Here is a 27001-nt window from a genome sequence, read left to right on the forward strand (position 1 = left end):
ACGTTTATGTACAGTGGGCGGTCCTGAACCGGTTAAAGGTGTTCGAATGGCTCAGTCAAAAAGTTCAGCCTTCAAACAAATTGAAAAGTTGTGACGGGATCTTATAAGAGCTTTGCATAAAAGAACGACCACAAATCTCAAAGAACTAAAGTAACGTAAAAAAAGAGTGGGCCAAAATTCCTCCAGAATAATTTGAAATAGTAGTAAACTCACACAGAAAACGATAACTAATGGTGGTTCTGATAAATGGGGTGTTCTTCAATTTTCTCACACTGCATAATAGTCTCATTTTTTTATTAAACTGTCATGTGTTGCCGTATTTAGGCCTCATTCAGTCGTTGTAATTTTTATCGTATGTAAAAACACGGACCGTAGTTCAGTGCTTGGTCAGCGTGACAGTTTTTGCCATCAATGTTACAGTACTTTCAGCGTATTTGTGCACCAGTATATTAATTTAATACCATAGCTGTACAAGCGCTTTTTATGTTGTGGCCCCCTCGTGTGTTGCACACCCTTATCCATTCATCTTTCCCAGAAAGTTGTTAAGAGCTAAGCCTGGATCCCAGTTTATATGAGGTCTGTATTGGCACATGGAAAGGGGAGTCATTAGTTAGGGACCATCCAGTACAGAGGTATACCTTGAAGTGGATTGATGGCTTTTACACTTTCGATTAACAAAAAAAGTTAACCAAGTACCTTACATTTTTTACGAGTATAGCATTAGTGGAATTTATGTATTCATTAATTGCAGTTTGCTGACACAGTGTATGTAGACAACAGTGAAATATAATATAGTCATCCCAAAGATATTGTTATACAGATAGTGCCCTAAAAATACTGGTGCTAAGCAGATAATGTCCTGATAGTCTAAGTGTGCTGAAAAATGATACTTCTAACCAGATGATGCCCCACCATGCCAACCAAAAATAGTGTTTAGCAAATACTGGCTTTAAACAATATTTATGCTCACACGTGGCAATTTTGCAACGTTTTTCCTGCCACCACTGTGGTTTTGTTGGCGAAAAGTGCTACAAAAAACACTGAAAAAATTGATATTGCTGCATCTTGGCAAAAAACTAAATTAAAATGAGTTCTCACAGTGCCCAGACATGTGCCCCAAATATTACATTCCCACATAGTGGCAACCAAAATTACTGTGAAAAGTGTAGTTCTCGCACAGTGCCCCCAAATAATTGTACAAAAGAAAATGTTTCCCAAAATGCCTCAACAGTGCAGCCCCAAAGTACCTCGGTGGTTAGTGTAACCTTGTGCCAATCCCCCCGTCCCCGTCCAAAATAAATATTCCTAAATACCAGACTAATAATACTTGCCTAATCCCTTTTAGATCGCACAGAGGTCCCATTCCAGTCTGTACCCTAATGATCTGACAGGTGGTGGGGCAGAATCGTCGATGTCATTGTGCCGGCTACTGCTGGAGAGGTCATCTTGTAACTGCAGGTGTAAACGGGCTATGGTCTGAGTATTAATGGAGGGGAACTGAGCATATGGCTCCTAAGCTTCATTGCAGTTTTTAGCTTTATCAGTGTCCCAAAAACACAGCTTACGTTGAAAGTGAAGCTTGCCCTTGTTGCCTCGTCTACTCCTCACCTTCTGTCAATTGACAGGTTGCCAACCATGGACAAACTATAGAGTTTACTAAAGATTAATACAATTTTTCTGCAAAAATAACTGAATATCACTATATTGTTTCCTGGGAAGGAGGAGGTTAAATACTTCAGATACTTTAGAATAGCAGCTTTTCTTTGGCTTTTAGAAATTAAACTTCAATAATCAATGAAGCAGAATGACTTGCATTGCTCAGGAGAAGAGTTTTCACTTTATTAATTCATACACGTTAATAAAAATTAATATAAGTAAAAAGACACTCAGACAATACATTCGTTAAAAATGCATGAAAGGTACTAAAATGTTCATATAGAAAAAAAAACAAAAAAAAAATAAATCTCTAGTTCATGATTTTATTTCCCATTTAACTGGACGCAGCAGGAGATGTCTGTAAACACTAGCAAACAGGCGGAGGATTCTGTACGGCAGCTGCCCCTAGTGAGTTTGAATGGATACTGTAAGAATGGCAGGCTTTATTTCCTCACGTCCTCTGTGTTGTCTTGTTGCTCCCTCTCCAACCTCATTTCTTTCAATTCCTGCCTGTACTTTCGCTCGATAAAACGCTTCTGATGAGCCATCTGGGGGAAGTTATCTGGGGGGAGAAGAAGAAGAATGACATCACCTATGCTATGTCTGTTAGACATCACTGTGCTCTATCTAGGAAAGCAATATGTTATTAACACCAAGAACGTTGTAAGGCTGTGCCGGTAATGTCACAGAGGTAAGAACGCAGGGCTTGTCAGATTACACAGCACAGTTTTTTATTTGTGCCAGCGGTGTTAGATAGGACTACATGATGCCCAATACACAAACGTTGTGGAAGTTTCGGTAAAAAGGAAATGTGACCTATACGACTTGCAAGAACTAAATTTAATAAGACTCCTTCAGGTACCATAGGGAGGATATTTATCCATAGACTGTATCCCATACCCACAAAATTATACTGCACGCTATCTCTTGGTAAAGAAACGACTCCAGTTTCTTCTCTGCGTGTTAAGACCCCCACACACATTAGACTGAACTCGCCGATAACGACAGCCGACAGTTTAATCTGTATGGGAGCCCCAGAAAGTTGCCTGTTGGGGAATTCAGGATTCACGTCTAATTTCGGATGGCCGATCTTTTTATTCCCCGAGATAAGATACTACCAAACATGTCGGCTGTGGCTCCCTCAGAGAGAGCACAGGAAATGCTCGGCCAACGAAGCGCTCTTTTATATGGGAGAAATGGCCGCCAGTCAAAGGATTAGCCAAACCATTGTTCATCCGGCGGGGGGGGGGGGCTTAAGGACCAGTACTGGGACAATTTGATCTTTACCTTACTTTTTTATTTTTCATATCACCATCTATATTTAAAATAACATAAAAATGCAATTTTCTACTAGTGTAATACTAAACTTATACTTTCTGTACGTTTCAACAACCACATGGACATTGGCAGTAACTGACTGGTTCTGACTTCTTCAGAAGTAATTTCTGGGCATGCTCCGATTTGATCATTGCGAAGGGAGGAGAAGGATGTTCGCTATGACCATCCCTTATTGTGAATGGTGGATCCTGTGTTCTACTGTAATCCTGTCCGTCATGATAATGAGACTGCTGAAAAGTCTTCTGTGCAGAATAGGAAGTAGAAATCTAACATAAGGTCTTATTGCCACAGTGAAAATAGCGAGATTTCATGCTTTTTTTTTTTAAACATAGATGGTGATATGTAAAATGTAAAAATACCACATTTTTATAAAACATAACTTAAACAGGTAATTTTTTGATCATATTTCTTAATGACACACAGCTCTGCTGCATCCCTATATTTTGTCATGTAAATTATACAGGTGCATCTCACTAAATTAGAATATCATCAAAAAGTTAATTTATTTCAGTTCTTCAATACAAAAAGTGAAACTCATATTATATAGTCATTACAAACAGTGATCTATTTCAAGTGTTTATTTCTGTTAATGTTGGTGATTATGGCTTACAGCCAATGAAAACACAAAAGTCATTATCTCAGTAAATTAGAATACTTTATAACAACAGCTTGAAAAATGTTTTTAAAATCCGAAATGTTGGCCGACTGAAATGTATGTTCAGTAACTCAATACTTGGTCGGGGCTCCTTTTGCATCAATTACTGCATCAATGCGGCGTGGCATGGAGGCGATCAGCCTGTGGCACTGCTGAGGTGTTATGGAAGCCCAGGTTGCTTTGATAGCAGCCTTCCGCTCGTCTGCATTGTTGGGTCTGGTGTCTCTCATCTTCCTCTTGACAATACCCCATAGATTCTATGGGGTTAAGGTCAGGCGAGTTTGCTGGCCAATCAAGCACTTTGATACTGTTATTTTTAAACCAGGTATTGGTACTTTTGGCCGTGTGGACAGGTGCCAAGTCCTGCTGGAGAATGACATTTCCATCTCCAAAAAGATTGTCGGCAGAGGGAAGCATGAAGTGCTCTAAAATTTCCTGGTAGACGGTGGCGCTGACTTTGGTCTTGATAAAACACAGTGGACCTACACCAGCAGATGACATGGCTCCCCAAACCATCACTGATTGTGGAAACTTCACACTAGACCTCAAGCAGCTTGGATTGTGTGCCCCTCCACTCTTCCTCCAGACTCTGGGACCTTGATTTCCAAATGAAAATTGGAACTCTGGGACCTTGTGGAGTGTGTCAATGACTGCCTTCTGGACATCTGTCAAGTCAGCAGTCTTCCCCATGATTGTGGAGCCTACTGAAACAGATTAAGGGACCGTTTTAAATGCTTAGGAAGCCTTTGCAGGTGTGTTTTGTTAATTATTTTAATTTACTGAGATAATGACTTTTGTGTTTTCATTGGTTGTAAGCCATAATCATCAACATTAACAGAAATAAACACTTGAAATAGATCACTCTGGTTGTAATGACTCTATATAATATATGAGTTTCACTTTTTGTATTGAAGAACTGAAATAAATTAACTTTTTGAGGATATTCTAATTTTGTGAGATGCACCTGTACATGATCTACCTAAAATGTCTACACTTTTAAACAAATTCTGCAAAACAGCTTTGTTGGTACAAATACCTTTTACATAGGTGCACAGGCTTAAAAGTGAATATTCACCTTTCAATAATATTATCTATTCTACTGAAAGAGAGCTTCACAATGTCGGCCAGCATCTATAAAGGGAGCTTAGGAGATTCCTTCATAATCCTACCTCTCTCTAGGAGGAGCTTGAGCCAGCCTGTAGGGGGGTGAGAAATGCTTCATACAAATGCTCGATCACGATAATCTTGCAGTCTAAGCAGGCTGCTGATGACCCGATGAACGAGCACATTGCCTTATGTGAAACTGCTGCCGAAAACAATGGCAGCCTATGTGCACTTAAAGATCTATGACAGATTGTTTAGTGAGCATCATTAAGTCAGGTCCGCCTGTGTAAACAGGCTACTAAATCTCCAACAATCGGTTAATATCAACAGATTGTCGGTCTTTTAACGCTGCAAAATCAGGTAACTTACACTGTGAGCACAAATATTAGGCAAGTGAGTATTTTCACCAGATCATCATTTTTATGCAGATTTTCAAACTCAAGCTGTATAAACTTGAATGATTATTGGATGAAGCAGATCATGTGATGTGCACTTGTGTAACGAAGGAGGGTACGGCCTTAGGATACAACTCCCTCATCAAGATGTGCAGAATTAATAAGCAGCTTGCTTTCTTAGGGAAAAATGGGACAAAAAACTATGAAAAGTCAAAAATTGTTACAAGTCTTACTGAGAGATGCATCACTCTTGGAATTCCTAAGATATTGGACTGTGATGAAAAGCTCATTCAGAAGAGCTTATCGGTCCATATACCAAATGGGTAGAATACGGACAGTGCACTGACCAATACAAATCACTGTGGTAGTAAACATGACCGTTTTTACACACAGACTGATGGTTTGTGTGCAAAAAAAAAAATTGCACCATGCACCACTTTGATCTGTTTTGCGGATCAGACTTGCCCATTAAGTCTGTGCGTGTGTTTTTCACGGGTCCATTACAATTATTAACATACAAAACTGTGTTTGGCCTTTTATTCTTTATTAAAGGGGTTGTTCAGTACTGTGTCAACTCATTCTCAATCTCTATGTTGCCATCTTGCAAAATAACAACACTTATACTTACCTCCGGTGCCGAGGTGTTCGAGCAGTGTTGGCACTGGCTCTCATGGGGAAGCAAGAGTTGCTGCAGGTGCCTTGTCTGGTGACAGCAAATGCACCTATCTAAGGCTGAGTCACATCAGGTTTTTGCACCTCAGTGGTCTTTGTGGTTTCTGTCCTGAAAAAAACGGGATTTGGGCAAAGCCGCTGACAGGGTCATTGAGTTTAATAAAGCAGACGGGAGTCAGTTTGTGCGCTGTCTGACCTAATTTTCGGCAGTGTCCGCCTTTTTCAGGTGGGCACAAAAACGCAGTTGTAAGAATTTGCTCCAAAGATATAGTAAAAAAAAATTAAGCATCATAGAATTTTGAAAATAAACTTGACATTACGACTAGATTGAGATTCACTTTAAAATACACTGTGACGACACAACTTCTAATCTTAATTAACCAGACTTCTAGATTTGTTAGGCAAGGAGAAATACACTATTGTGTTTGTGTTGACTTTTGAATGTATGTGTTTCTTTGGCTGGTCAAGAAGGACAGTGACTCAGGGTAGAATAATAGTCTTTGTTAATATGCTAATTACATATTGTACTAAGCCAGCAAGTTGATTTACAGAGCAGGGGGATACCAATTATGTAAACTGATTAAATGCTCAAACAATGAGACCTGAACCCTGCACCTTTCCCCCTGACCTGTGATTGATGACCTCAGCCACATATGTAAATATAAAGAGGGTTTTCTATCCTGCTGCAAGGAGATTGAGAGATTCAGAGAGATTCTTGAGGACAGTAGTTTGGTAGCATGGCTCCTACCCAGAGACACACAAATTTGGATTCTACAGGATTCCAGCATAAGGTTACACGGCCCTGGCTGGAAGGATACAGATCTGTTCCATTGACCATCAGAGAACCCAGATACATTTTGGGAAACCAGGTTGGGACAATGAAGTCACCTGGCCCCATGGATATGTTGTTTGGGGTTGCCAGGTTGGGACCATTTGGTCACCTGGAACCCAAGGAGACACTCTTGAGAAAGCCAGGTTGGGACAATGAGGTCACCTGGAACCCATGGAGTTGTTTGGAGAGGCCAGGGTGAGAGCCTCGGGTCTCCTGGCCTTGTACCTCTAAGGACTGTCAGCTTCCTAAGCTTGCCGCTACCTCCTCTCTGTGGGTGTCCACCCAAAGCGGGGTGCCACTGGTTTAGGTAGTTGGCCCTGGAAGTCTCAAAGTCGCAGCTGATCTATTCCCGGCTGGCCAGCAGAAGGGTGAGACTGTGTAATTTGCACCATCTTGGGTATTTGCTGGGGCTGTTCTATATGTTTATTGTCTGTTTGGTGGTTCAATAAAATATTGCCACACAGTTTTACCCTCACCCTGTGTTGTCTGAGTAGTAGTATGCCCACTGAAGACCCCTGGTCTTCACACATTATTTCAGCATTTTAACACTCAGTAAAATCAAGACATAAAAGACACAAAGAAGAACCTTACATTTTTCTAAGGCGTCCATAGCAGCTCCCATCTCAGCCTGCTGAATACTGTGAGAAGTAAAAAAAAACAAAAAGAAACGCCAATTAACCTAATTACCACCATCAGCTTTAACTGAGCTTTTAAATCCTTTTAAAATGGCATTAAGACAAGAAAATGAGAAAACGATATAACATTTTTCTTGGGGGTCTTTTTAGGAAAGAATGAAACTTTACACATTTAAATGATACTTCTGCAACGTATTAACATTAACCGTCAACTTCTTTGTTGTTACACTTAATAGTTTTTTTTTTGCTTTCACGTTTTATTTTTTTTCATTTAGCCCACAAGCACATAGATTCTGTTAATTGTTTTGTGTCTGATTAGATCTAACGTGTCCCAATGCGACAGTCAGCTTCACTGTCCTAATGAAACACTTTGTAGAAATAAAGTGTGCAAAGTGTCCAATGTTTTCTGCACAGAAAGCCTGCACACATTTATTGCTCCTTACTCCCCTTTTTGATTAATGACCGTCAGCTAACAAAACCTACATTAAAAAAAAATCATCAACACGCTAACGGAGAAAAAAAAAAAACCTACAACCCACACAGAACCATTATTAATGGATCCTCACTAGAAGACGGAGTAAATAATATAATAAGATTCCTTCTGGATGGGTAGAACAAATCTGAAACAGAATTCAGTCACAGATGGGTAACAATAGGAGCTGTCAAAGAGCACAAGGAATGGGGATGCTACATGGATTTTCTGTCAACCTTTCCTTCAAAGATGTCACGTTGCTGCAGAAATGTATATGGCTTTGTTCATATGTATGTAATGAACTGACAATACGGCTATGATTTAGCTAATTACAGCTGACATTACAAGCAGGGAGTATGTGATTGTGCTCGTCATAAGTAACCAAGCATAATGACTCAATATTGTTTTCTACCTTGAAGTCAAGACAGGACAGGGCCATGGAGGGGAACTAACTTATTAATGTGTGTGATGCGTATTGCTGGAGCCGCTAGATTAGAAACCTTCTCAGCATTATCTATTAATCAAACATAAAGTGAAAGCTTTTAAATTACCTCGGCCCTTTACCGCAGCCAATTCGCTCGCCTTTGAAGTACACGGCAACTGTGTACGTCCTTGCGTGAGAAGGTCCCACCGTTTGAAGCGTCCTACAATTTAATAAAAAATCTCGTTGTGAGTATATCTTTTGGAATGGAAAACCCTGCAAAACTTGACAGAATTGCACATTTTTATAGGTTTCTTGTTAGAATTACATACACATTTATTGCATCTAATCGTGTTTTCTGGTCGTCCCAGTTATGAGAAATAATCGGGCACAGAAATGTCACAGTCATAAAAAAAACGTGGGTTTGAGAAAATGGGAAGCGTTACAGAAGATGTTGCCAATATATACAAAGGAGTATTATTAAAGGGGTTGTCTGAGCATAGATTTCATCACTTAGGATATGTGCCCACGATGCAGAAATGCTGCATATTTTTTCCGCTTCTCCCTGGCAGGAAAAATGCATGCGGATTTTACATGCGTTTTTCCTGCCAGGTAGAAGCGTTTTTGCATGCATTTCTGCATGCGGGTTATAAAGCGCTTTTCCAAGCGATTTTAGCATCTCTTGGAAAAGTGCTTGACAACTTGTTCACACTACATAAATCCATGCAACCTGCATGTATTTATAGTAGTGTGACCAAGTTAGTTAAAAAAAAAAAAAAAAAAAAGAATAAGAATGGTAAAAAATAATAAAAAAAAAAGATTACACTTACCTTCCGATGTCCTCCCGGTGTTTTGTCTGCTGCGTCCGGTGTCTTGGGTGGTGTGAAGGACCTTCGGTGACGTCATTGAGTCATGTGACCGGTCACATGACTCAGTGACGTCATGGCAGGTCCTTCACAACACCGCGAACCATAGAGCAGACCAGACGGAGGGGAGAAAACACCAGGAGGACATCAGAAGGTGAGTATAATCTTTATCTTTTATTTTCAATTCTTTTTTTTTAACAGGTTCTATGGTACCCAGGTCTGGATGAGAGTCTCCTCTCCTCCAGACCTGGGTATCATCTGCACACTGAACCGAGTGATATCAGCATGTACAGATGTAGTGATGCGGATGTTACGCGGTCCAATGCAAGTCAATGGCGGCGATTACGCTGCGTGTTCGCAAAATTAATGGACATGCTGCGTATTTTGCCGCAATGATAATCCGCAGCATGTGCACAGCACATGCGGATTATCATTGGAGACCATGGGGCACGTATTACCAAGCGTTTTTTAAGCGTTTTCGCTGCAGAAATTCCGCGGCAAAAACGCTTGAAAAACGCATAGTGGGCACGCAGCTTCAAGATGCAGCGACGACACAGGAAGTCAATAGGAGAATAGCTATGGGCAAATCAACAATAAAGTCACTGGCCAAGGTCTTCAAATCGAGGAACATTTCAATGGCGACAAAGACACGGCTCGTATACAGTTTGGTCTTTTCTGTGGTAACATACGGATGCAAAACCTGGATAGTAAAGAAACAAGACAGAAGAATCGACGACTTTGAAATGTGGTGCTGGAGAAGGATGCTATCAATACCATGGATGGTAAGAAGAACAAACAAATCAATTTTTGAAATTAAGCCAGACATGTCACTCGAGCCAACGTTCATGACTTGCTCACTTTGAACACATCATACGAAGACAGCAATCATTGCAGAAGGACATCATGGTCAGAAGAATAAAAGGAACAAGGCGAAGAGGAAGACCCAACAACCCAATGGCTTGATACTATCAAGATAATAGCAGAAAAGACCCTGGTGGACCTATTTCGACTTGCACAAGATTGATCTTCCTATAGATCATCCATCTAGTCGCCATGTCTCAAGATCATGCCGAAGGCAGTTAAAAAAAAAAAAATATAGAAAATCTAGACGATACGTCATCAACTCCAGGTCTGACACATGGCGATCAGCTGTTCATTCTTCTGCCGGCGGCCATATGTAAATACTTTGAATTGAGATGTTGAGCGTAACTCCAATCAAAGTGTTTTGGCTGCTACCAGCTACTAATACATAGCTTCTATGCAAAAGAATAGGAGCTATGCTGCAGGACTCCGCAGGGTTGGTATACTTTGCATGGAGCTGCGCTCAGCAGCTCAGTTCAAAGTATTTTTTCATTCGGCCATCAATGGAGCAAATAACTGCTCATCGGTGGGGGCACCAGGTTTCGAATCCCAATTGATCTGGTATTGATGAGCTATAATATAGATAGGTCATCAAATTCCTATGCCAGGACAACACATTTAATATTATACTAATGCTAGTCTAGTATGCATAGTCAAACTTAATTTTGCGATAGCACCAGTTCATTCTTAGGATCCAGCCCAGTGGCCAGGTCAATAATCTGTGGGTGCGGCACGGTAACCCAGCAAATCCCACCTACCTGCCAGCTTCTGCAAGTCTTCTTTTGCTTAGCTGTCCTGGCAGCGTCACTTGTTAGTCTCTAGATTATTCTGCCTGGAGTGACATCATATGCACTTTGCACCACAACGATGAAGTCATGAAAGTTAATCAATCAAGAGAGAAGCCAGGAATGTTGTCAGGTAGGAGACCGTTCTCAGGGCTCTCGCAAAACTATTTGCACCATCTATACAACTACGCCTCCTCAATTATTATACGTGATCAGCATTTTAAAGGATTATCTAGGTTTAACATTTTTATGAACTATCTTAAGGAGAAGTTCACAATATCACTTTGTGGTGTCTGACACCCAGCAGCCCTACTTCTTTGTTGATACCTCGTGATGAGGCCACAGCTCACAACAATGAGAACCGCGGCAGAAAGCACGCCCGGAACTGAATAACAGCTGGCTAGCGGGCACATCAGTGCTAGGCCATGCTTATGGCTGCCACTCTCAGTGCTGTCAGCAATGACTAACTGCAGTGGGCACACCAGCATGACTGAAGGCCAGGGTCTCATGAGAGAAAAAGTTCACCGCTTCTGGAAAATGGCCACCGGGAAAGCAATGATGCACTACGCTCTGCTCACCGCCGACACTGGGCTCGCAGTATCGTCACACTTCCGCTGCCTTCCTGACGAAGGGACCCAGCTCCATGCAACGTACTCTGCCTCAGCGCCTACACCGGGCCAGGAGCATCGCACCGCTGGGATACCCCCACCTCCCACCCAGTGCACGCAGCATTGCCCCACTTCTGCCGCCGTTGGTTTCCTGAGTAAGGGACCATGCATCCTGTTACCCCGCTCCATCACCGCCTCCCCCCAGGTAAGATACCTTAAATTTGGACTATAAGACGAACCCCCATCTTATAAAAATCTTTTTTTTTCTATTTTCCACCCCAAAATTAGGGGTGCGCCTTATGGTCTGATGCATATTAAAATCTGAAAAACACGGTAAGTACCCCATATTATTTACAATTAATATTTATTTACTACAGGGTATTTGCTCATTTTGCTCTTATGTTAGGTTTTGCAGGTTAATAGCATGATCAGATCTGACAGGTTCCCTTTTAATGGGATCTCTGGGAGTACAACAAAAAATAAACAAAATAACTTTAAGAAATGTAATTTTAAATCTATTCCTAAAACACCTTTAAATTATCAAATCGTATTCATTTGGTCTAGGGAGGTAATCACTATAGAATTAATATGCTATTACAGAAACCTGTCAGCACGTGCAGAAGGAAGTGCCTGTGTTGTGACCTGGTGATAACCTTTACCAAAAGCCATTTTATTAAAAAAAACGAGTGTGATTAGATAATTATATGTATTTAGGAATCTATTTAGAATGGCATTTCATTTTTTCTATTTCTGTAGAACTCCTTCAAAAATATCATAAGTACTAATGACTTAAGTAAACTCACAAATTAAACACAATAAAAGGCAGCAGAAAAACAACCAAAAGGAAAAATAAAAATGTTGAAAACTCCTAATAACAGTCTGAAATATATTAAAAGCCAACACAACAGTAGCAGGAATAGTCCCGATGTATGCAAGCGTAACACGGCACTCACTTGTACAGGGGGATGTCTGGCTCTTTCCCTTCCGTTCTCAGCGTCAGACAACATTGCTGAAGCTGCGACTTTGGATCATTCCAGTCTTGATTTAAAATGAACTCCTGTAGAGCAAAAGAAGGCAGGAATCAGTCAGCTCTAAATAGTGCTTGATAGACAATACTACAGACAGTAGGAATCACTTGGTCAAATGTATCGGAACAATAATCTTTTGTTATTTAGTCCCACAGAAGACCAGATAGCATCAATCAGCGGCAGTATGCCACAACTCCCTTCCAAACAAGTTTTGATTAATTTGCTTTGTCAAACTGTGCCTAGCTACCAATGATTGACTCTTCCATGTGTCTACTACGCCAGAGCCTAACTCACTCTGCGATGCCCCCTGAGCCGGCTATCTTTTCTGAAAACGGATTTCCTGGTTACTTATTGACACCCCGAGGGTATTTGAAGAACGTTATCTTCTTGCCTTGCCAATCCATCCCCGACACTGAACATATCTAATGCATAAATCACCTTGCAAGGTTATGTCCATCGCCTGATCCACTGCTGAGGTTTAACCCTTCTGCAGCTGTCAGACGACCAATGAGTTTCTGCTTTTTATTTTTTTTTTAGATGGGCAAAAGTAAATCTCATTTACCTTCAGTCTCGGGAAGAAGCAGACATTCATAAATGTGTGAACGTATTCCAAGTCCTTGTCGATATAAAGTGCAGCAATAAAAGCTACAGGTAAAACACAAGGTTAATGCAGAACACACTTTCCCAGAAGGCTATAAAAACAATAATATTACATATATAAAAAGGTAACATCAGACACAATCTACCAGGGTGGGATTAAGTAGTTGAGTCACTGAGTGGTTAGAGATGCTCAAGCTTTAAAAGAGAATGGAAAAAAGGAAACACTTATACGTTTCTGACAAAGAAATGGATTGTAATATTAAATATTTATACAAGAGTCACCAGTGCACTACTAGTCCAAAAAATGCCTAACTGCTCATTACACAGCACGGTCTAATTCTTCTCATGCTATTTGCTTCCACTTCACATGGTGAATGTACGTTGCTCCGCAGCTAATAGTTACAAGGAAGAATAAAGGGTTTTCTCCTTCTACTTTAAATTTCCCAAAACAACCCTCAAGAGACGCCAACATATGGTCCTTAATATATAGCCAGCTGCATGGGTAAGTCCACACGCAGCCCCCCTAACACACAATAGCAGACCTAGAGAGAATTCTGCGCCCATCTACAAGAAGATTACATTAGCTTTTAATAAATCTGCTCCACATGGCTGCAATATCCATCCCACTAACCCTAAATATTGTCAAGACATCGCAGCTCAAACTAATCTATAAAATAATTAGCTGCACAGGGCCAAGGAAATAGACGCATAAAACAACATTAAAGATGCATTACTAGGATTGTCCTGAAACCATTTGATGGAATGTACTGGGCTTGATCAAATATTAATAAAATATGTGGTCTAATGTTCACCAGCGCGGGAAGCGCAGCAGCCCAATGTCTAGAAAGCATGTGGGCTGTATGGAAGCCTTTCTATTAGATTTGGAACGTGGACAGAGCCCCTCCAGAAGGAACATGCTCACAGCACTGGTAAAGGGGAAGGAAGCAGACTCCTGTCCTCCAGCTGTTATCTGTATTATCTAACCAAATCAAAGCTAGATCTGTACAAAGGAGGTGAAGTCATTCCAAAACAGCCCCTGAAAACTATTCGCTTCGTGGCAGAAAAGAAATTATGCTTGTTGCAATGATGTGTTTTGCTGTAAATGTAACAAAAGCAGAAAAAAAGGGCTTTTATAGACATCTAGCTCAGTTTTACAGCATTTTACTATTATTTGTACAACATTTTTATTAATACTACAGATACAGTTTAAAAGAATACAATTCTATTACATTCGCTTCTACTATTTATAACAAAATAAATTAATTCTCCAGCTTTGATATTGGTTTACCCTGATCTCATTCCTAACCCAGGTCGCATCCAAAGTGATACATTAGGCTGAGATGTGGGCTGCTTACACGGTCTGTGCAGAAGAAAAAACGTAGTCACTTTGGATATTATTTTCTTAAAGGGAATCTGACTACTATGTAATCTATGAGTAGCATGATGTAGGGGCTGAGAGCCTGATGCCAGTAATGTGTCACATGTAAGGCTTTGTATCTTGTTTCAACAGAATCAGTGTTTTATCAGCAGGAGATTATCACTACAGGACTAGGTGTCTTGTGCCCCCTAGTCACCTGCTCTGACTAGGGGTATTCCCATTCCCATAAAGGGGTAATTCCATTTCCAAGATCCTATCCCAATATGAAATAGATGTAATAATAATATTAGCAAATACCTCCAATTACAAATGCAGTATAGTTCTTCTGATTAGCCATGTCGCTTATCCATGTACAGGGCACTTGCAGTAGCTTAGATATCCACGGTTACGACCACTAACAACTAATTGTCATTATATGAGCGGTCATAACCTTGGATACGTAACGTACTGCAATGCCCTGCTCATGGGGTAAGTGACATAGCTTATCAGAAGAACTATACTACATTTCTAATTGGAGGAAGTTGCTAATATTATTATTACACCTACTACATATTGGGATAGAATCTTAGAAATGGGAATACTCCTTTGAGGGGGATTTCCCAAGATGAACACATGCTTGATCGCTATTACCACCACTGATATTTATAAAAGTGGTTCTGAGCCCCATTGTTCCAATGTTCACCACAGGGAGGAAGAGTTTGAATGGAGTGACGGTTAAGCATACGCCCTAGTGCGCCATTCAAAGTCTATGGGAGTGACAGAGGGAGTGCGGCAGAAGATCAGCTGAGAGCATGCTGGAACATGGCTCAATTCCAACTCCTCCAATCTGTGGTCATAGAAAATGGAGCAATGGGGGGCTCAGGACCCTGTGTGTCATTAGCAGCCAGACATAGCCATTGCTCCAGCTGAAGCCATACCATTTCTAATCTAAGGCTGCAGTATTAAACAGTTTTTCTTAATAAAAGCAATTATTCAGCACATTGTTTTACCAACAATAGCAGAATGCAAAACCATAGGAATAAAAGCCCTGATAGCTAGTAGTGTGCAAACAAAGCGTTCCCCAACAACTGATCCATCCTCAGCTCCATTAACCCCGTATACTACATGTCATGTCCCAGGTTAGGAGTGCGTTACCCTATTTACGTACATTCAAGCAGGTCAGCCAAGGTTTTGGTCCTGAGAGCCACAGGCCTCTTGGTTTTATCATTTGCGATGGCAAACTCTTGCATGCCCAGCTCTTCTGCCACCTTGGCCTGTGTCCTGTTGTTCACCAGCGAGCTACGCAGCAGCTGCAAGATACACAGAGACGGAGATAATGAGGGGACATAAAAACACGGCAAGGCAATCCAAACTCCTGACATAGTAAAAAATGAGACCACTTAAGATCAGCTTTTAGTGCTCCTTAGAGTAGGTATGCGTCTTCATAACTCAAGCATATTCCTTAGCCACAGCCAAAACTAAACAAAGGAACTAACAAGCCCATCATGGGATTTTAACCTATTAGCATTTTCCCTAATTTATGAACACTTTCTGGCTTAATTTCCGCATTGCTGACTGACTCAGAATTTTGTCGAAAACTTCTTCACCAGCCTAGATCTCTCATTATTTCTAAAGCCATTCCTTTATTAAATCTGTTCTTCTCAAACTGTCACTCTGAAGGGTTTTCAGACAGATTAGGGCACCCAATGCTTCATGAAAGATAAATGCTCATTGTGAATAATAAGAACTTTCTTTTACAGATCTTGGCAGTGTCAGTCATGTTTGACAGGATTGGGTAATTACAGTTCAGGATAATATTGCTTCTAGACCTCCGCCGTGCCTAACTTGTTCATCACAGGTACTTTATCTATGTGCAGCACGTCCATGCATCCGGCATAATCTGTACATAGAACAAAATACAGCAAAGATTTACATTTAGTTATCAAAAGGACAGTGTTAGATTGAGCTCCACATTCAGGACGGAGACTTTCTACTGAGTGGCATCCTGACAATCGCTGGAAGCAAAAGATTGCTGGCTGATGTTCAAGTATACAACAGCAGCAGGCTTATACTGGAGAATGACAGTGTTGATCAGACAGCAGATGGCGCTGTGTTAAACCCTTAGTGACTACAAAACATGTCTTTTACTGACCTGAGATAGAGAATAGCATACAGCAACGGGGGAAAATGCAACAGCGGTCAGCAATATACTATCGCGAACACCCTGCTGCATCAGCTACCATTGGTGTTCATACCGACCATGGCCACTTAACCCTTTAGATGCTGTCAATAGTGACTATGGCATCTAGATATGGCAGCATTAACCCCTTCACGACCGCAGATATATATATATATATATATATATATATATATATATATATATATCTCTATCTATCTATACACACACACACGTCGGTGCTTGCTGGGCTTTGTGCAGCACTGACGTTTCTGGTCGGTGGTCTTGCAGGGCTCGGGACTCCAGTGACATCTCTGACTGGTGACATCATTGAGACCTGATTGGCTCAGGTCTCGATGATATTAACCCTGTGTTATGATCTAGATTCCGTGATCAATCGCGATCACAGCATTTAGAAGTTTGTGAGAGGGAGTGGGCTCCCTGCGGTGTGATCACGGGGGAGCAGAGGGTTGTCATGGCAGCCGGAAGTCAAATCATTAGACTCAGCCAGAAGCAAAACTGACAGTTCTAACGCATTACAATACGTGTGTATTGCAATGCAGGAGACCAGTGATCAGAGAAAAAAAAAAAAAAAAAATAAATAAAAAAAAAGACAAACATTAAACCAATAAATACGTACCGTATATTTATGTAAAAACAAAAATGAACAAATAAAGTACACATATTTGGTATCGCCGTGTCCGGAATGACCCAATTTATAAAACTATCACATTATTTAACCCCTTCAGTAAAAACTGTAATAAAATAAATAAAAAACATGGCAAAAAACTATGCTTTTTCAAGATACAAAAAGTGTAATAAAACGCGATCAAAAAGACATAGATAAAAATGTTATTGCTGAAAACGTCATCTTGTCCCGCAAAAAAAAAGCCGCCATACAGCTCCATCAGCAGAGAAATAAAAAAGTTACACATCTCAGAATATAGCGATGCAAAAACAATTATTTTTTATATTAAATAGTTTTTATTGTGTAAAAACGCCAAAACATAAAAAAATATATATATAAATGTGGTATCACTGTAATTGTACGAACCCAAAGAATAAAGCTGTTTTAATCATTTTTACCACACGGTGAATAGCATTAAAAATCCTCTCAAAAAACAAAACCTGAATTGCTGGTTTTTGTTCACTCTGCCTCCCAAAAATCAGATCTGAATAGAAAGCGACCAAAAATTATTGTGTGTCCAAAAATGGTACCAATAAAAACATCAACTCGTCCCGCAAAAAACAAGCCATCACATGACTCAGTCGCCAGAAATCGAGAAAAATTAGATCTGTTAAAACATAGCAATGCAAAAACTTGTATTTTGAATAAAAAGGATTTTTTAATGTGTGACAGCAGATTTGGTCTCCCAAAGATCACAGTATGGCTCGGCTCACATTTATCCTGCGCTCTACGCTGAGCGTTTACATTGGGATTTTCATGTAAATCTCTGAAATACATGATTCAGACAGAACCTTCAGCAGAAGATTCCCTATAATGAAGCACATGAGACACTGTGGACGCCAACTGGCCTATGGTCCAGCAGTGTCACTCTTTTTAGGCGTGCATAAAAGAGCGGCGGCCGATCACAGTTTTGTGCACCTCATAAAAGGCATACACTGCTGAACAGATGCCAAACGCAGTCCAGAGTAACTCCACTGCCTCATTACAGTGAATGTATCCCTCAGGGTTTCATCTGAATCACGGCATTTGGAAATTTAGATGGAAACCCCAATGTAAGTGCTCAGCGTAGGGCACAGGATAAATGTGATCCAAAATGTTATGTAAAACATTCCCAATAAAAACTTCAACTTAATCCACAAAAAAAGTCCTCACTCAAGTCCGTTATCGGTCAATGGAAATACAGGGTGCTTTCACGCAGTACTGTACAGCCACATATGGGGTATTGCAATGTTCAGCTTAAATTGTGGGACAAATTTTAGTGCCATTTTTACCTATTTCCCCTTATGAAAATGTAAAATCTGGGGTTTAAATTTTTTTTGTGGTAAAAATGTAATTATTTTTTCTTCACCGCCCAATGGTATAAAATTCTGTGACATACCCCTGGTGTCAATATGATCACTGCACCCTTAGATGACTTGAGAGGTGTAATTTGTAAAATAGTGTCATTTATGTGGGGGGGTTCTGCTGTTCTGGCACCTCAGGGGCTCTGGTAATATGACATGGCATCCGCAAACCATAAAAGCAAAATCTGCACTCCAATATGGCGCTCTTTCCCTTCGGAGCCTTGCACTGTGCCCCTATATCAATTGCTCGAGAGGTTTAGTTTAAAAAAATGGGGTTATTTGTGGGGGTTTCTGCTGTTTTGTAATTCCAGAGGCTCTTCAAATGTAACATGGTGTCTTCAACCAATTCCAGCGAAAATGGCGCTCTTTCCCTTCCAAGCCGTGCCATGGGACCAAATATTAGTTTTCTACCACATATGGGGTATCACCGTACTCCGGAGAAATTGTACAACAAATTGTAAGGTCCATTTTCTCTGTTACCCTTGTGAATTGGGGATATAGTAACATTTTTGTGGGAAAAAGTAACATTTTCATTTTTTCCTTCCATATTGTTTAATCCTGTGAAGCACCTAAAAGGATAATAAAGTTCTTGAATGTGGTTTTGAGCACCTTGAGGGGTGCAGTTTTTAGAATGGTGTCACTTTTGGGTATTTTTGTCATATAGGCCCCTCAAAGTCACTTCAAATGTGATGTGGTCCCTAAAAAAATTGGTTTTGTAAATTTTGATGGAAAAATGAGAAATTGCTGATAACCTTAACCCCTCTAACTTCCTAATAAAAAAATAATTAATGTCTCAAAAATGACGCTGATGTAAAGCAGACATTAGGGAAATGCTATTAACTTTATTGTGTGGTAGGACTATCTGGATTAAAGGAATAATCAAAGCTTGCAAATTTTTGCAAATTTGTCAAATTTCTGATATTTTCATCAACACCAAAACATAGAGACCGAAATGCACTATTAACAAAAGTACAATATGTCTCGAAAAAAAAATCTCAAAATCACTGGGATATGTTGAAGCGCTCCAGTGCTATAGCACTTAATGTGACACTGGTTAGATTTGAAAAATTTGGCTGGGTCCCCAAGGGGATAATCATTAGAGGTTGTATAGCATGGAGCTCTACTTCACACACTGAATGTAATTAAATAGGTGACTAAAACATTTGCATGTAGTAACAAATCCTTCCAAAAAACTAGAACGGCCTTACTTCAACCATTATTGTACATGCAAGCTTTTCAGCACAAGTATATGTCTGTCGGACATATATACCATATGTACATATAGGGTACGGGTACACATGGTTAATAAAAAGTATATCCCTATTTTCCTGGCAGACTTGTGTGAACATTTTTAGGATTGGTACTACCTAATAGACCCAGACATATAGCTGCTTATGGCCACTGCTAATACGAAAACTACCCTCACAATTGTATCTGAATTAGTATTGGCTTGGCAAAATGGACACTGCCTTGTCCTGAGTTTAATATAAAGTGGTTGTCAAGGTTTGGGACAAAAGTAAGCACTCAATGTGACTACAGACTGCTGAATAGTGACATAGAGCGGTGCACTGCTCCCCAGCATAGGAGTAGGCAGTAGCGTGACTAACGTGTGGTCGCGTCCCGACCAGATGCGCGACTGTGAGAAGCCAGACACATCTACTCGGCGTGTGACCGCCCACACTGCCAATACTGGGAAATCATTCAGCACCCTGCAGTCACAAGACGCACAACCCATTAAGATGTAGCCAGGTTATTACATCGTCGGGGTAGTCAATCATAGCACCTTACTGTATTGCAGTATACACCTGAACACATAGACCATGACTAAGAGGCACAGGTATAATACATCAACACATGTATGACTCCAAAATAAGAGGATCTGAAATCCTCTTTAGAAATATGCCATCAAAAATGTCCTTGGATACAAGTTTTATTCCAATTGTCTTAAAATATAAAAATCTAATTGGCTGCATGGCAGGATCCTATTATAAGGCCACATGCACACGTTCAGTATTTGGTCAGTATTTTACATCAGTATTTGTAAACCAAAACCAGGAGTGGGTGATAAATACAGAAGTGGTGACGTGTTCCTATTATACTGTTCCTCTGATTGTTCCACTCCTGGTTTTGGCTTACAGATGGGAAAGGGTTCTTTACAGTTAGAGCAGTCAGACTGTGGAATGCCGACCACAAGAGATAGTAATGGCCGACACTATAACAGCTTTTATACTAGGGCTGGATGATTTCTTCAATACACAACATTGTTGGGTATAGATAATTTACTGACAAAATTGTATTAGTGGAGAATGGTTGAACTTGATGGACCTAGGTCTTTTTTCAACCTATGTAAAATACTGACAATTATCATTAAATGCAAAAATGGTAAGAACAAAATGCAGAATAGCTTCCAGACAGCCGAGCTCTCATGGTGCCGGCCATAAGGCAGGCATGGTTCAGCTAATATGGTTCTCAATGCTAACAGGCACTGTAACACACACTAAGCTATCAAATCATATTGTAAAATATTTCTTTGTTCAGCTATCTCTCTGAAATCCTCAGAAAAGACCATCCAATATTAATATCACGTAGCAATATAGAGTTACGTCTCATTTCCCATCCAATGTATGCACATAGCATCCATAAATTCACAGCACATGACAAGGCCACAGGCTGGGAACAAGTCAGAGGAAGGTGGTTTATTGTGTCCCCATTGCTGGTTAATCCCAATGCGCAGTCCTTGTGGATGACAAGGTCAGCCTCCTGTGCAAAGCAATATAATCCTGCAAGAGGCCTATGTTATAACGGCAGGAGAGAAATCTGACCGACGCTCCGAGCAAGCGGATCACTACTAAAGCAGGGCATGGGGCTGACTGTAGGATCACAAGCCGTACTGGGGCATTCTCCATTACACGGCCTTTGTGTAGATGGAGCATGAAGGACGAGGGCGCTTGGCTTCATGGCGTTTCACAGAAGCATTTGGTCTATCTTAAGCAACTAATCCCCCTACAAAAACCTAACATATGTAACATCAGTCATAAGAAAGTGAGTGGCGTTGGTAAGACAATGGCAGCGTTGTTCATTGTGAGACGCAAAACTCGTTTCCCATTGCCTAGGGCTAAATAGAGGATTGTTACCCCCTTAATACTGGGTGAAGTTTGATATAAATACGTATTTTTCGGCAATGTTCCCACCCATGCAGATTAAACAGTCATATCTCTATTTGTTAGTTTTATTCCTTAAGCTATTAGAGGGGTTGTCCACTACTTAAACATTGACCTATCCTGATGATAAGTCATCAATGTCTGATCGATAGGGGTGCGACACCCGGCACTCAGCGGTTCTGGAGTACATTTTCGAGAAATATTGCAGCTAACTTTTCAAGCGCAAAAAGTAGCCTGCTCCGTTAAAATGACGGAAAATTAGAGAAAAATTATCAGTTGTACACAAAATCATTGTATGGGCTCAGGTTAAAAAGAATAGTCTGCAAATGAAAAATAGGTGAAAAACACCGGCAACTAGACAAAACAAAGGCGCAAATGCAATAATGAATTGGGCTCTAGTGTCTCATATACTGAATAAAGTCACATATACAGATTAATGCCAGCAGCATGTATATACCACATCTGACACAAAAGATCAAAAGGCCTCTGTGGAATCTGGATTAAGTAAATCACTGATGTAAATATAGGATTCTGAAAAGTGACACCTATAACCTGTCCCACAAGTAACACTATCAAGACACTATATGACAACATCATATTCATTTAACCATTAAAATAGATCTGATACACAACCTTTAATGCTAAATTATAGAAATGTGTGTTATTATTTATTCTGCTTTTCTTATATAGCTTTACAGATATTATCATCACTGTCCCCATTGGGGCTCACAATCTACATTGCCTATCCGTATGTCTTTGAAGTGTGGGAGGAAACCGGAGAACCCGGAGGAAACCCACACAATCACGGGGAGAACATACAAAGTCCTTGCAGATGTCGTCCTTGGTGGGATTTGAACCCAGGACCCCAGCGCTGCAAAGCTACAGTGCTAACCACTGAGCCACCGTGTATTTCTAATAAAAAAAAACCCCTGAAACATACATGCTCAAAACACTAGAATTATTTGTTATTATTTGTAATAAATAAAACCAAACTAGCTGTGTAGCAGAATGGAAAGGTGGGAAGAAGAGCTGGAAGAATTGTTTATTGCATATGAGAATCTAGGAGAAAGTTGCTGAGCGTGCCAGGGACACCGATGTGTTTTCACTCCAAAAAAAAAGAAGTGTGAATCTATAAAATAAGAATAAAAATGATGATGTTTCTAATGGCTGCTTCCAATAATCTCTGGCTGTGTGACAAGATGGAGTGCTTAAGGAATGCGCCTAGAATTAGGCGAGCCGCCACGTCTCCACCCGGAGTGGCAGTAAATTAGAGTTAAAAATAACAATTTGCTTCAAAACATGTTTGTCACTCGTGTTTGGAAGAGCAGGACCGTGCACTTTCTCCATTCTCCTCTCCGACATAATAACCAGCGCGCAGAGATTTGTTTGTGTAGCATGTGCCATTACCACTCGCTATGCCTCATTAACGGTGCACAACTTCCTCATCATTGCATTACGTCCCTGCACTAGCAATGAAAGATTCAATTTCAGCTGCCATCTTAGCAGAATTTCTAAATAGACCAAAGTCCATCTTCCGAGTCGGCGTTCTGAGCTGATTACATATGTTAAGGGCCATCATTTTACTAATACAGGAAATATTTCTAATCTCTATGTGTTACATAAAAATATACAAATTCAAGACTTAGGTTATATGTCAGACTGGTTGGGAATGGGAAATTTACATTGCTGTTCATATGGCCATGGTAAGATTTAAAATATACTTAAAGAGATTCTGTCAAAACTTTTCCTACCTATTCTGAGAGTAGCATGATGTAGGGACAGAGACTCTGATTCCAGCAATGTGTCACTTACTGGGCTGCTTAGTATAGTTTTCAGAAAATCACTGTTTTATCAGCAGGAGATTATCACTAGAGGAATAGTAGACTTGCTCTTATGTAGTCCAACCGCACCCCTACCAGTGATTGGCAGCTTTCTGCCTATGCACAGTGTACACAGAAAGCTGCCAATCCGTGTTATGGGTGGGGTTATACAGAGAACTGCTAGATCTGTATCAGATAAATCAGTTTTTAATCAAAAGTGCATAACCCAGTAAAGTAAATGACACATTGCTGGAATCAGAGTCTCAGCCCGGTCATTATGCTGCTCTCAGATGGGGTAGAAAAAAAAAACCTGGTGACACATTCCCTTTAAATAAACAACAGGTCACTTATTAATAAGGTTTGCGAGCAGATTTCACCTGGAAGCCACTGTGGATCTGCACCAATAAATTGGCTAATTAAGCTTCCAATTGTTTTGAATGAAAAAATATGCCTCCAATGTGGAGTAAAAAATTGTCTTTTCTGGACTACTTTCAGTACAGAAAATATCAAATCCAATAGAGGCAAAATAAAATTCCTTATCGGCAAAAACGCATATAAAAAAATGAAATAAAAGTAATTTTATTTATATAGCGCCAACATATTCCTCATCACTGTTGGTTGTCTACTTTTTGACTATATGTTACAGAAATAGTAGCCACTGAATTCCCACAGAAACCAAATGTGACATGAACTCCCTCCTAGACCTGTATTACCTGAAAGGTGTCATTTTAATTCGATACTTTATACTTAAACAATTTAGCTGTGATTTTTGCATACAATGACACCAGATCACACATATGAAAGGCTAGCAGAGCCTGATCACAATATAACCTGCGGTTCCTCCAGGTGCGAGGCAGTAAGACCATGAAATAGCCTGATATTATAATCAGGAGTTTATTGAAGATTAAAAAAGGATTCGGAAAACCAGAGGACAATGTCATAAATAGCGCCCACACACGCCAAGGTAGCCCACTATGCCTCCAGGTCTAGATGAAAACAAAAAAGAAAAGCCTTCATTACTTTTGACGGTTACAATCAGTAACTTTAATTAAGTTAGCAGCATGCAAACAGGCCACTACCCCGGTATAAATCAGCGACACAAAGAGCCGTAATGCTCCTATCTGTGAAACAAGCGCCGGTGCCACTACCAGCACACAAAGCTTATTACTGATTACATTATTGATTCGTCAAACTGAAGAAACAAAGACCGCATGAGGCTTCCAGCTCATAAATCACTACGCTATGCCAGTGCAACATTTTTCTTAAAGCCCCACAAATCTCCTGAAAGGAGCCAGGGTGACGGACTACCTAGCTATTCATCAATGGCAGAATAATTCACTAAATGGCCGACTCCGCCTGTGATGCCTGCCTTCTAGGAGCGTGATTTATGTGCTTCTCACCGTTAAGTGGCCCTCGTGATGACCAGGGAAATGGATGAATAAATATTCCGAGGCTACCAGCTGCATTATGGAGTCACCCAGGAATTCCATCCTCTGGTTGTGGCCTCTGGAGAGAGAAGAAACAAACCGTCATATCTGGAGATCAATAATCACTCCACAGTTATACACATTTTTAGTACAATTCATGGAATGGCTCAATCCTACAACAATCTTGAGCGTGTCGATGTTAGTGCTGTTGGTTCCAGGTCGCGTGGCCTAAAATTAGCCAGAAAGTTATAGAGGACCTGTCTCTCTGCATGAAATTATCACATTACATGAAAGAGCTGCCACTGGCTGAGCATCGCTATTGTGGAAAATTAGGTCAGGAACAGTTTTTATTATTAAAAGCCTCAGGTGACAAGTGCATGATGACCGGAGATGTCTGGCACCACAGCTCCTACATCATGCCGTTCTGCAAATCCCCTAAACTATTCCATGCTTAGGCATCAATTTGCTTGTAAATTCATGGGGAGTAAATGGGGTCAGATTTGTGAACAGCAGACAGAGAACAGGGGTGTTTAGGGGGACTGTACAGAAGGCCCGGACATGAAGAATTTCGGCATGTCAATCTCTTGTTCCCCTGAAGAAAAGTTATATCCCCTGATCTTACATTTCTTTAACAGTCGTGCACAGTCTGCCATGCTCAGCATGCATATTTCTATAGAAGTCAGAGAAGCCGCTCAGTGGTTTAGGAATGTATCTCAGACTAGCCAATCAACACGACTATGTAACACTACTGAAACTGGAAGTCTGGCTTCATCATCAGATGATATCTTAAACTTGGAGCACTAGTACAGATACTTGACTTTATGTAACCCCAAAGATAACCCTTTATCAGTTCATGGATTTATTTTACTGCCTTGTATTCAGTAGGTTTGATGTCTCGCAAGCTCAGAAATATAACTTTAAGATGATATGTTCCAGGCACATCTGTATGCATATATTGTGAGCATCTTTCTATCTATATATACGCACACATTTATATGTGTGTATTTATTTATACATGGGTGTGTATGTATGTATATACAGTACAGACCAAAAGTTTGGACACACCTCATTTAAAGATTTTTCTGTATTTTCTTGACTATGAAAATTGTACATTCACACTGAAGGCATCAAAACTATGAATTAACACATGTGGAATTATATACTTAACAAAAAAGTGTGAAACTGAAAATATATCTTACAAGTAGTATTCAACCTCCTGCAGATTTAGATGGTTTGATAAGATGCAAATAAGTTAGAGCCTTCAAACTGCAAACGAGAGTAGGTTTTATGAACAGAAGCATAAATCTTACAAACCAAAAAGTTATGTTGCTCAGTTGAATTTTATTAAATTTTAAACATAAAAGTGTGGGTCAATTATTATACAACCCCTATGTTTAATATTTTGTGGAATAACCCTTGTTTGCAATTACAGCTAATAATCGTCTTTTATAAGACCTGATCAGGCCGGCACAGGTCTGTGGAGTTATCTTGGCCCACTCCTCCATGCAGATCTTCTCCAAGTTATCTAGGTTCTTTGGGTGTCTCATGTGGACTTTATTCTTGAGCTCCTTCCACAAGTTTTCAATTGGGTTAAGGTCAGGAGACTGACTAGGCCACTCCAACACCTTGACTTTTTCCCTATTGAACCAGGCCTTGGCTTTCTTGGCTGTGTGCTTTGGGTCGTTGTCTTGTTGGAAGATGAAATTAAGACCCATCTTAAGATCCTTGATGGAGGAGCGGAGGTTCTTGGCCAAAATCTCCAGGTAGGCCGTGCTATCCATCTTCCCATGGATGCGGACCAGATGGCCAGGCCCCTTGGCAGAGAAACAGCCCCACAGCATGATGCTGCCACCACCATGCTTGACTGTAGGGATGGTATTCTTGGGGTCGTATGCAGTGCCATCCAGTCTCCAAACGTCACGTGTGTGGTTGGCACCAAAGATCTCGATCTTGGTCTCATCAGACCATAGAACCTTGAACCAGTCTGTCTCAGAGTCCTCCAAGTGATCATGAGCAAACTGTAGACGAGCCTTGACATGACGCTTTGAAAGTAAAAGGTACCTTACGGGCTCGTCTGGAACGGAGACCATTGCGGTGGAGT

General features: G+C 40.5%; 1 protein-coding gene across 2 annotated transcripts in view; it reads right to left on the reverse strand.

Moving 5' to 3' along the window:
• Positions 1-1863: 1863 nt before the first annotated feature.
• DROSHA (drosha ribonuclease III) overlaps positions 1864-27001 on the reverse strand; it is a 303644-nt gene continuing 278506 nt past the window's right edge. The window contains exons 26-32 of one of the 2 annotated variants that reach the window (XM_073678641.1): positions 24874-24979; positions 15454-15595; positions 12891-12973; positions 12254-12357; positions 8311-8403; positions 7244-7290; positions 1864-2218 (exon numbers count right to left, since the gene is read on the reverse strand). In XM_073678641.1, the coding sequence (XP_073534742.1) occupies positions 2100-2218; positions 7244-7290; positions 8311-8403; positions 12254-12357; positions 12891-12973; positions 15454-15595; positions 24874-24979 (694 nt within the window). In that variant the 3' untranslated portion in view covers positions 1864-2099. The remainder of the gene's footprint in view (positions 2219-7243; positions 7291-8310; positions 8404-12253; positions 12358-12890; positions 12974-15453; positions 15596-24873; positions 24980-27001) is intronic. The other variant, XM_073678640.1, reaches the window with a different exon arrangement.

The sequence above is a fragment of the Phyllobates terribilis genome, unplaced genomic scaffold (genome assembly GCF_046119375.1).
Source record: "Phyllobates terribilis strain yellow unplaced genomic scaffold, ASM4611937v1 Scaffold_4__5_contigs__length_816908805, whole genome shotgun sequence".
Classification (NCBI taxonomy): Eukaryota; Metazoa; Chordata; class Amphibia; order Anura; family Dendrobatidae; genus Phyllobates; species Phyllobates terribilis.